The sequence below is a fragment of the Centruroides sculpturatus genome, unplaced genomic scaffold (assembly GCF_000671375.1).
Source record: "Centruroides sculpturatus isolate CEXI.00-Female unplaced genomic scaffold, Cexi_2.0 scaffold1159, whole genome shotgun sequence".
Classification (NCBI taxonomy): domain Eukaryota; kingdom Metazoa; phylum Arthropoda; class Arachnida; order Scorpiones; family Buthidae; genus Centruroides; species Centruroides sculpturatus.
In genome coordinates, this window is record NW_019385414.1 from 226,105 (window position 1) to 238,947 (window position 12,843).

At 31.7% G+C, this 12,843-nt stretch overlaps 2 protein-coding genes across 2 annotated transcripts; both read left to right on the forward strand.

Moving 5' to 3' along the window:
* Window positions 1–487: 487 nt before the first annotated feature.
* LOC111638742 (growth arrest-specific protein 1-like) lies at window positions 488–1,247 on the forward strand. The gene has a single exon (XM_023384500.1). The coding sequence runs from the start codon at window positions 494–496 to the stop codon at window positions 1,187–1,189; it is 696 nt and encodes a 231-aa protein (XP_023240268.1). The 5' UTR covers window positions 488–493; the 3' UTR covers window positions 1,190–1,247.
* Window positions 1,248–7,588: 6,341 nt separating this feature from the next.
* LOC111638735 (growth arrest-specific protein 1-like) lies at window positions 7,589–8,284 on the forward strand. Its single transcript, XM_023384486.1, has one exon. It carries the CDS (start codon window positions 7,589–7,591, stop codon window positions 8,282–8,284), a length of 696 nt encoding a protein of 231 aa, XP_023240254.1.
* Window positions 8,285–12,843: the final 4,559 nt, after the last annotated feature.

The following is a 12,843-nucleotide window of genomic DNA, read 5'->3' on the forward strand; positions in this document are numbered from 1 at the left end:
AAGAATAATTAAATCAATTTATATTAAATTTTATAGCAGACTTTTAAATTAAATTATTATTTATTAAAATCAGCATTTCGTAAAGAATAACAATAATAGAGAGAGAAGACATAAATTAGCTTACGGCGTTAATAATCCGTAACACAAAAACCGATGACATTTTTAAAGGAAAAATGTTAATAAATGCTTCGAATTGATATTCCATTCTCGGAGGAATTTTTAGTTCTATTCAAAATTGAAATGTCAAAAAGTATTAATTAAATGCGAAAAATTACGAATGAAATTAACCAAGGTATTTGATTCCGAGAATTAATTTACAAAAAAGGAATGCATAAAACGTCAAGTCGGAAATAAGTAAACGTCGCATCATTTGCTATTTGCAGTTTATCTCAAAATATCATAGAGTTTGCGCCGTCACGTAGCAACGCGATATAAAATCGTCATCCTCCACTTACGCGTTACTCCTTCCCGACCGGCAATTTCGACAGTCGATATGTTACTGGAAGCCACTCCTCTTTTATTTCTCGGTGTACTTTCGTCTCACGTGCAGGCGCAGAGCACGTGCGAAGAGGTGACGAACAAGTGCACGGCCACACACCTGTGCGGCTTGGTCATGCACAGTTACAGAATCAGTTGCGAGCGAGAGAGATACGGACTGACCGACAACTGCTCGGAAGTGTGTCGAATATCCATCGTCGATCTGTCCACCACCCTCCTGGGATTCGAATTTTTACACTGCGACTGCGCCGACGACTCTTACTGTCGAACCGTGCGAAATCGAATACGGTCCTGCTGGAACGGGCGCGACGACAATTCTAGCGGACAACGACAGCTCGCGCCCGTCGACTGTGGGGTGGCTCGGAGCACGTGTCTGAGTGACGCGGTGTGTGCCGAAGCTTTTCGGTATTACACCAGTCTTTGTTCCGAGATGTTGCTCGGTAATACGTGTAACAGACGCTGCAACAACAGCATTTATATGTTGAACAAACAGAAATTGGCCGGACAATTAGACACGTGTTTGTGTTCGGACGGGGAGTGTCGACGGGACAGGTCCAATATGTTACGACTGTGCTTTGGTGTAGAAGACGTTGCCGATTCTTCTGATTGTGGCTGGAAGAGTACACCCGTGTTGTTGGTGTTTAAAGTAATTCTCGTGAGGATATTTTATTCTATCGTTCTATATAATTGAGATTATCCTAACTAACAAAACATTAAGCTGTTTCTTAAGAAATAACATAAGTAGTAAACACGTGAAATGTTGAAAAGAAATTTGTTCTCTTTTATTTATTTCTAGATGTAATAAAGGACAAACTAAAAATGAAATAAAGAGATTAATTTTTCATTTTTGCACTTGTATTTTTAAACGTAATTTCAAAATAAATACTTTAAAATCGAATTAAAAAGTAATTTTATCTGCTCAAAGTCTGAAAATTCTTATAAATTTTAATCGGGCGGCAATTAGAAAAGATTGTAGACGTATAAATTGGCACTATCGTCCGTCCGTCCGTCCGTCTTTCTTCCCTCAATCTCGAGAAAAGAGTTAAATAGACGACTCTTCTGCTAGTAGGAAAGTATGATGTACAGGGGAAAGACTAATAAAATGAAGCGAAGAGAATATATTTTAGGAAAAAAAAAATGTAATTAAAAATTACAGTTCGGCATTGCGAGAACGTCACAATAAATAATTGCTCGATTGTTTATTAGAAGTCATCACGATCTTCATTAAATTACATCAAATATAATTGTATCATATAAACTATATGTAATCATATAACTTTACAAATAAGATGTAATAATTGAAATTTTGATTAAACATTGTCTATATATGTTATAACTATAATATACATTGTATTTATTCAAATATTTACACTGGAATCTAAATTGCGATATTGAAATTTGTGTGTTGAATAATACGAAATTCATTTAACTATTTTTTTCTATTAGCACAATACAAACCTGAGACATTCTCTTGTCGATTCGCTATGNTAAAATTTTTGTTTATTTTGAACAATCCGGATAATCGAAAATCCGGATAATGGAGGTCCGGATAATAGAGGTTCTACTGTATTCATATCTGGCCGGTTGTCGAATGAACACGCACATCAATGATAGTTTGACACTCGAACAGTGTTTTGCTCCCTCGCACTTCCACTTACTATTGACGCATCAATGTAGCAGCCAGTGCAATATGCATATAACAAGTGCATATATGAACATGTATTTTCCATATTACAAAATTTTTTATATAATGAAAAATTGCAACGTTCCTTTCTTTAAAGACATTTAGTAATGAGGTGCTAACTGATACACATCCTTTTTTAAAAATACATATATTTACAGTTAAAATTTCTCTACAGGGCACTGAACAGCAATTAGCCTGCAGTGGTGATGTTAATTTTCAACAGGTTTTTCTTCATCTCGTTCAGATATTAAAATTGTTTTTTGTTTTTTAAAAGCCTTTATATAATAAAATATTGTTTTTTAAAAATATTTATTTATTCTACTTTTTACATAAATTTTACATAATTTAAAATATACATTTATATTTTAAATAAATTTATAAATATAAGAGATTAAAAATTTTTATTGAAAGCATATTCTATTTACAATACTTGTTTATAAACAACATTTTTCATTTTCTTATCCAGGGTATAGGGTAATTTGATTGGAAATTGCAATCTTTTAAATTGGAATGGCAGTTCAGTAGAGATCAGTGGTATTTTGGGGATAAATACTGTTTGTCCTTTGTCCTTTCCAGTCATAAGTTCGGCTTCGATGATGTTATTCGATAGATGTTTGACGATCATCTTTGTTCCGTTACATAGTTTTGGTGAGTTCAGATTTCTGAGTACAGTAGTATTATCGGAGATCCAATTTTCAGTCGAAGGTAGTGTAATGGCATTCCTGGTACTCGCAAACAGTTTAGAAATTCTGTATGGAAGTTGACACTTCCTTCAACGTTTACCATCGTGTCGATCGATTTGTATATTCTCTCCTCACCGGGAATTTTCTTTTGAATACTGTATTAAAGTTGATATCATCGGCAATGTTATTTTTAGTTACCAAAATTGCCCTTTGAAATAGCCACTCCGGATTGGTATAGTTGTGAACAATGTTTGGATAAATTTGGTCGATGGGTTTGTTTTCGGTAGTGGCTATGTTGCAAAAATCACTGTCGAGTTTAATGAGGCCAGTCGTTTGGTCAAGGGGGGGATATGTGCCTTCGCCTATTTGTAAAAGTTTTGAGCAAAATGTGCTGTTGTTTCGTCTTTCGAGAATTCAACTCTCATATTTTTTCTTAGTCGCAGTATTTGTATGTGTGGACAGAGATGTGATTTTTTTTAAGCATGTATTGATCTCGTTTGCTGTTGTTGAATTGGGGATAACTGGAAGTGTTTGTCGAAAATTTCGAACGTTCTAAACGTTTCTAATAATGGAATTTTCACTTTTTCAGTTTTTCCTTCGTCACTGATAAGAAACTGACGTTCGAACCCACGACGGATCTTGCTTTATATACTCCCACCAATGGTTAGTCCCACCCATACAAAAAAGGCTTTGGTCCACAATGTTCCAGAACATTCCACCATATTCTAGAGGGTTCTGGAATGTTCCACGATGACATAGGATGTTCCGAATGTTCCCGTACGTTCCAGAACATCCCGGAACATTCTGGAATGTTGTGGAATGCTTCCGAATACTCTCGAATGTTCTGGAATGTTCTAGAAATTTCTAGAGGGCGAAACTTCCAGCCCTTATATCTTCAACAGCACGCCCTTCGGGTAAAAACGGGAACCTTCTTCACACCATATAACTCCCTTAATCGTACCGGGACTCGTTTTTCAGTTTTAGCGGCACGCACATTGTACACTTACCTTTATAATATATATTGATATTGATTATAACATTTTTTTTACTGAATTTTCGGGTTTTTCTTTAACCTATCTGCTAATTTACATATTAATACACAATTTTTCTTCCTTAAAATTAACTTCCTTATACTTATTTATAATGTTCTTTAAACAGTTTTCAGTAATTTTTATATGTAAATTTTTATTAATATGATTTTTTTTGACTTTTCTATTGTATCAATTTTTTCTTTGTGTAAAATCCTTTCTTTCTCTTTGTTAATATTGCAATTATTCATTGTGCAATCATCGTAAATGTCTGAGTTTAGTTTTCTCTATTTCAAATCGGCGGCGTGTTCTTTAAGTCTTACTCCTGCTTTTTATTTCTCCTGTGTATTTTTTCGGCTTTTCACAAGTACATAGTATGGAATAAACTACATTCGTTGTGCTACATATATCTTCTATTTTATTACTTTGTTCCAGCTTTATTTTTTGTATTCTCTTTCGCAATTTTTCGTAGATTGGAACTATTTTTATATTTACTTTGTTAAAATCTTTATTTATTTAATTATAAACATCGACGGAACAAACAACAAAATGAAGACACCTACATAAATTATGAAGCTTTTCCTTATATCAAAAGTTTTTGAAGAAACAAATGATTTTTATATAAATTCTATACGATTAATAACCTCAGACAAAAATATATAATTAAAGCTTTATTTTCGAGCCGATGTGTATTTTTAATACTCGAATTATTTGCTTACCAACAGAGTGTTGTTATTAATTAAATAAATATAATAATTAAGCCAATATTATATGGGCAGATAATAACGGCTTAATAGGTAACTCATTAGTACACGAAATATAATAACAGCTATCATAATTTTGCAAGCTTTACAATAAATATTGTTTACTAAACAATTTGAAACAAAAACTGATTCAGTTTCCGTTAGAAATAATAACTTATTATAAATACAAATATTCTTATAAAATCTATTTCTCTAAACAATGTGACAATGCTGGGCGTCAATTTCTTCTCACAATTCACATAAGTTTAGCAGTGTCTCGCCACTGTTCATCACATTTTCCTGTTAACAATACAGTCATGGCTGTCATGTATATAAACTACGTTCGGGAGAAAATATTTCAATCGAAATAACGTCACTTCCGATTCGAAGCGTAAGTTCGTATACATTTAATCCGACTCTCCTGGACCTATGTTTTGCCTGTCTGGTCTTGTCTTTCGTCTATGTAACACCTTTCTCGAGATTAAGAAAGGACAGACAGCCAGTGCGAGTTTATAGTTCTACAATTTTTCACATTGCAGCCCAATAATTCACCCCTAACTAACTTCAACTAGAATTTTCCAATTCTTCTCTGTTCTAGATACTTTTATAGAATTTTCAATTTTGGAATTAAAGTTAAGATCTATGGGAATCTAAACTTATAAAAAAATTTTTTCGATCATAAAATTATCAAAATGATAATAGAAACATGAAAGGATAAACAATAAAGGATGACGTGCATACAATTTACTTAGTGTATTTTAATTTTTTTTGATGTTTCGTTGTTTAATAACAAAAGTAGCCATGTATTGACAATAGTAAATAACGTAAGACTATGTATCGAGAAACTTTTGTTAAAGCGAAAAAGAAAAGAAATGAGAAAGTTTCAAATTTCCTTCTTTGTTATTATAAGTATTAGAATATAACGAAACAATAAATCTGCATTAAGACTACATTAAATAATTTTATATTTAACAGAGGTTTTATCTGAAAAAAACACTTTTTATTGAGAAGAAATCTGTGAAATCTAATATTTAATATTTAATTTGATTTGTACTTAAATATACAAAATATAAATGTTAAAATTGATTTTTAAAAGACAGAGTAGATAAAACTACCGAACACAGCTAATAATTGGCGCAAGCTAAAGTGGAAAGGTGCAAACACGTGGCTAACTCATCAGTTATGTGTTTGCAGCATTTTTTACGTTTGGATCATTGAAATAGGGATCGTTTTTTTCGTAAAAAGTACTCCTTATAGGCATCCTTCTCGTTAGATGATGGCCGATGTTTTGCGTTGCCGTATACGGACAAACAAACTAACGACTTCAAAAACAAAACTCATTTTGAAATATTTCTACCGTAAAATTACTGAAAATAACTCGTTAAATGCAGAAACGTTAACATCAACGAATGTTTACTTTGTTATTTCTCTTGAATAATACATGAAATATGAAAAAGTATGAAAGTTTACGTTAAAGGCACGTGTATTTAAACACGAAAAATATGATTAAATATAAGAAATAAATCGACTTGTTAAACAATTATAAAAAGTAAATAGAAAATGACTTTTATTATTTAATAAACATCATAATTAATTACATATATTTAATTATTCTTTATGATGTTAGTTTATAAGGAATTAAGTAAGATTTTTTCGCATTTAACAATAGATTTAAATATTCATGATATTTTAATTAGTTATTTAATATTTATCAAAATATTATTTCGATAAATAATGTTTTAAATATAAAAAATATAGTTTTTGCTTTAGTAATTTTAAATATCTTTTTAAATATTATTATTAAACAAAGTGTATAGAATATAACAAGTATATTGTACTCAACATTGTTAAAATCCACATATTTTTACTTCCCCGGTTGTTATATATAATAGAGAAAAATTCTGGCGATCGGTCAAAATATAACCCTCCGTAATGTGAACGTAAGAAAGTTCGGGGGTAATTTCGGTATGTTAGTGTGTGTGTTTGTTCACCCTGTTTGAAGCTTAATAACTCCTATCTACATTCTCGTATTTTAGTGCCCCTTAATATCTGTATACACAATTTTAAATAATGCACATACTGTTATCTATACTTAACTACAGACATACTTGTAGAATAGTCAGGCATTCCTGATATTTCTACAATTGTTCCTATACAATTGAAAAAACTTCGCGAGTGCCTCACGATTCAAAAATAGTTCAAGGAGCGAAACTACAACGAAAGACAAAACTCGAATTAGTCAAAAATTTAAGCGACGATTATTATTTTAAATGAATAGAAATAGTTTCATAGAAATAGTGCAATAGAAAACAATTCTTTAATATAGAAAACATATTTGACATTTAAAATTATCTTTCGATTTTTTAGGAACTTTTTAAAAATTTTACTCGCACACGCTCGTTTAATTACTTTTATATTAAAATTATATATATATTTTTAATTACTTTTACAATACGAAGAATAATTAAATCAATTTATATTAAATTTTATAGCAGACTTTTAAATTAAATTATTATTTATTAAAATCAGCATTTCGTAAAGAATAACAATAATAGAGAGAGAAGACATAAATTAGCTTACGGCGTTAATAATCCGTAACACAAAAACCGATGACATTTTTAAAGGAAAAATGTTAATAAATGCTTCGAATTGATATTCCATTCTCGGAGGAATTTTTAGTTCTATTCAAAATTGAAATGTCAAAAAGTATTAATTAAATGCGAAAAATTACGAATGAAATTAACCAAGGTATTTGATTCCGAGAATTAATTTACAAAAAAAAAGGAATGCATAAAACGTCAAGTCGGAAATAAGTAAACGTCGCATCATTTCCTATTTGCAGTTTATCTCGAAATATCATAGAGTTTGCGCCGTCACGTAGCAACGCGATATAAAATCGTCATCCTCCACTTACGCGTTACTCCTTTCCGACCGGCGATTTCGACAGTCGATATGTTACTGGAAGCCACTCCTCTTTTATTTCTCGGTGTACTTTCGTCTCACGTGCAGGCGCAGAGCACGTGCGAAGAGGTGACGAACAAGTGCACGGCCACACACCTGTGCGGCTTGGTCATGCACAGTTACAGAATCAGTTGCGAGCGAGAGAGATACGGACTGACCGACAACTGCTCGGAAGTGTGTCGAATATCCATCGTCGATCTGTCCACCACCCTCCTGGGATTCGAATTTTTACACTGCGACTGCGCCGACGACTCTTACTGTCGAACCGTGCGAAATCGAATACGGTCCTGCTGGAACGGGGGCGACGACAATTCTAGCGGACAACGACAGCTCGCTCCCGTCGACTGTGGGGTGGCTCGGAGCACGTGTCTGAGTGACGCGGTGTGTGCCGAAGCTTTTCAGTATTACACCAGTCTTTGTTCCGAGATGTTGCTCGGTAATACGTGTAACAGACGCTGCAACAACAGCATTTATATGTTGAACAAACAGAAATTGGCCGGACAATTAGACACGTGTTTGTGTTCGGACGGGGAGTGTCGACGGGACAGGTCCAATATGTTACGACTGTGCTTTGGTGTAGAAGACGTTGCCGATTCTTCTGATTGTGGCTGGAAGAGTACACCCGTGTTGTTGGTGTTTAAAGTAATTCTCGTGAGGATATTTTATTCTATCGTTCTATATAATTGAGATTATCCTAACTAACAAAACATTAAGCTGTTTCTTAAGAAATAACATAAGTAGTAAACACGTGAAATGTTGAAAAGAAATTTGTTCTCTTTTATTTATTTCTAGATGTAATAAAGGACAAACTAAAAATGAAATAAAGAGATTAATTTTTCGTTTTTGCACTTGTATTTTTAAACGTAATTTCAAAATAAATACTTTAAAATCGAATTAAAAAGTAATTTTATCTGCTCAAAGTCTGAAAATTCTTATAAATTTTAATCGGGCGGCAATTAGAAAAGATTGTAGACGTATAAATTGGCACTATCGTCCGTCCGTCCGTCCGTCTTTCTTCCCTCAATCTCGAGAAAAGAGTTAAATAGACGACTCTTCTGCTAGTAGGAAAGTATGATGTACAGGGGCAAGACTAATAAAATGAAGCGAAGAGAATATATTTTAGAAAAAAAAAAATGTAATTAAAAATTACAGTTCGGCATTGCGAGAACGTCACAATAAATAATTGCTCGATTGTTTATTAGAAGTCATCACGATCTTCATTAAATTACATCAAATATAATTGTGTAATATAAACTATATGTAATCATATAACTTTACAAATAAGATGTAATAATTGAAATTTTGATTAAACATTGTCTATATATGTTATAACTATAATATACATTGTATTTATTCAAATATTTACACTGGAATCTAAATTGCGATATTGAAATTTGTGTGTTGAATAATACGAAATTCATTTAACTATTTTTTTCTATTAGCACAATACAAACCTGAGACATTCTCTTGTCGATTCGCTATGAAATGAAATTTATCCTGTCCAAAATTAATTTATTTTCGTAGCGAACAATTTAACGTCTTTAACAATCGAGCATAAATTTATTAAAGTGTTCGACATACTTCGATATTTCTTATAATAAGAAGATTAACAATTATGTAACGTCCGAATTTACTTAAGCGACGATCCGCTAATAATTGTCCGTTTATAAATTATTTTAAAAGTATAAAACTTAATTGTTTTCGAGGCGTAATTAGCAGCAATTCTTTAGAAACGAATATAATTATTTTAAAATGTTTAAAATTTGTTATAAAAATTAAAATATTTATTTACTTTCTGAAAGATTTCTGTGTGATGACTACTCGAGAGATGTTTTCTATGTTATTTTCTCCTTTCTTTTGCGTGGATTTAGACATCGCCGGCGACACAAATACTTCAATGAAGAGACTACAAGACAGACCGACAAAGGAAATTATCAATTAGAGAAGCTAATTAAAGCTATTTATTGAACGTAAACAACCATTGGTTGATTCTAAACCAATTATCTTAAAAGGACGAATGGAGCTTATTAAAGTAAATCTCATTTTATCAAAATACAGAAAAATAAAATAAGATATAAATTTATAAAGGTAAAGTATATCAACATTTAATTAGAAATTCTGTGAACACATAAAAGAAAAATGAGAAAAATAATATTCGAATTTTAATGCAAACTGAATATAGTTACAGTAAACCCGATCAATCGTATAATTGGGGTTCTGCTGTATTAATTTTCTCGAAATTCATATTTGAAAAATAATATTTTTCTCCTTAAAACTCTGGATATTGTGAATAAGCTCGATGGTCCTCACTCCTTTTACGTGTTTAGTTATTGATTTATTTTCGTGCTTTGAGAGTTCGCTGTGTCGAGAGACCTCCGTGTTACGTCGCCAATTTTAAACATAAACGAACAATAAGTAAAAGATGTATAAATAATATTTTACAGATGAAACGAATAAATTGTAATCTTTAAACCGAATGGAAAATATTTGCAGTAAGATTTTATTTTTAACTCTATTGTGGATTACACGAATATATTCTTTTGTAATCCGTGATAGAAATGTCAATACCGACGTATATATTTAGTGCTTTATTTGTATTGATGATTTTTATGAAAAAATGAACAATGAAAAAATCGTTGTTGTATAAACCCCCACTGTGTCTGTCCTTCCTTTATTGAGAACGGTCTTAGATAGATGAAAATCGACATCAGATATTAAAAGCATAGGAGGGGGAGAGTCCGAATAATTGTATACGAACTTTCGATGCAAACCTGAAGTCACGTCATTTTAGTTCAAAATTCTCTTAACACTCTGAATGAAATTTAACAATTTCGTTTTACGTTGATTCTTAATTTTGTTACTTAACTCCTAAATACGTTATGATTTCCCAAACGTATTACTTACTTCAGTACCCATTATGGCATTCAAATCATGAAGAACACTTATGCTGAGTGTGACATCTGACTGTTCCAATTACACAAAAGTTGTTGTCAGAGAATAATAAAATTATTTGTGCTGGGAAGTATAAAGGGAACATAATAACATGTTATTACGAGATTGAGTGATAGGACATAATTATTTTTGTATAGAAACAATAAAAATATGAACGATCAATTGTTTAATGCGACTAAGACACATGCCGAGCTGTAATTTTTAAACATGTTTTTAATTTATGTAATTTTAAATATATTGTATCCACCTTAAATTAAATCAAGCTTGCTCTTGTATATCACACTTTTTTTGTCAATAGTAGAAATGTGCCTATCATATATCTAACGGTTTGCAGAGGAAATATTTGAATCGAAATCACGTGAATTCTACTTCAAACCAGACGTTTGTATATTGTTAATCGGGTCCGATTGCTCCTAGTGTTTCTATCTTCGTTTAGATAGATTTTATCTATCTAAGTCTGTTATCGAGAATAAGGAAGAACAGAAAAACAGACGACAGTGGAAATTTATACGTCTACAATTTTTTTTCAAATTGCAGCCCAATAATACTTAATAGATGAGACCAATATCCTTTCAAACAACTATACTTACAAGTGCATTGAAAAAGACGGTATATTAACGGGAAAACTATAAAGACTGGAATTTCGCGTGTTTCTTACACCAGACACTTCATCGAAATAGATTATTCAATCACAAATATGCACTTAATACACTCACGAGTGAAGTGCATTTTGATACTACGGATTTAAATTTTCATCTTTACGTGTAATATTCAATAAAAATATTTTAAAATAATTCGTAATAAGTAAAAGCTAATAACAGCCGGATAATCGAAGAGTTTAATGTGTCAGCACAGGAGTTATTAAGGTTTAAACATTTAAATTTGTTGACTACAATTTCACAATCGTTATCTTTCTTTGCCACTGGCTGCAACCATTGAATTTTTAAAATGTACTGAAGTAGAATACCTGCACAAAAAATCGATTTTGTTCTTATTTTTCTTTTGGAGATGATTAAGAAAGAAATATCATATTTATTCTATTATTATTAAAAACACATTAAGACTTAAATCGAGATATAAAACAAACAAGTGCGTAATTCAATATTTAATTTTTAGATTTAAGATCTTACTTTAAAACGAAAAATAGTGTACATTTAAAAAACATTAAAAAAGATTTTATTTTTCAGAAAATACATTTTACATTTAATCTACTTAAGGAAAGTCCGTAGGAGAATAAAAACTTCTTATCGATCTTTCTTTATACTTGCCTCCCAGCGTAACGTATACATTTAAACACATTATTTATCAACAGATTAATAATAAATTATTAAATAACGAATTGTAACATTATAAAAATTTAAAACAATGAATTAATTTGTTAATCTTAAAAATTTAATATGTATTTTCTAGTAAATTAACCACAAAAAGAATAACAAAATGTATCGAAAGACAGATTGAAAAACAATCGATCCCCCTATAACACGGTAGATAATTTCCGGTTTTTATGAAATCCATTTTCTACGAGTCCTTAAATACATGAGCCAATCACAGCCCGACACGTATGCAGTTTACGGACTAAGGCTGTTTGAAAGGTTTTCTTCCATAAAATTAATCGCTTCTAGACTAATTTGACTCAACATTTCCAAAATACGTATAATTTTTTGGCAATAATCAATTATAAACTATGCTATAAACAAAAAATTGTAAGATTACTTACCTAGTGTGCGCCGTTCAACCACGCCATTGTTTAAGCTTGTTTTCGTCGCGGAGCGGTGCATCGAATGGCGCTCGCGTGCTTAACTGATAAATAATTTTTCTGCAAAAACTTTGCTGAACTTTGGAGACATCATTAATATAAATATAATTTATATGGATGATAATAGATGATTTTTAGTAGGTCATCTGCTCGTTTAAACTCAACGGTTTGTGCAAATCCGCTATTGGTCTAGATTCGACCAATCCTGTCGCGACACGAGTCGGAGATGACGTTTTACCGAATTACATGAGTCTCTTTTAGCTTGTTTATACGAATACGGTCGCAATTTTTCGCCGTCATATGGGAATCCGAACTATATGAACCCGTTTTATAGGGGGGTTTACTGTATGTAATTCAACGAGATATTTATAAAACATTAAAATTCTTAACTTCACAACTGGGTGCGTAGGAAGACACTGGACATCTTTAACATCATTCTTTATTTCAGAATATCTTAAACACCGCTACGCGTTTCGGGCATTCAACCGTTTCGGGCGCTCCTATTCCGTGGTGTACACAATAAAATATATAAACATGT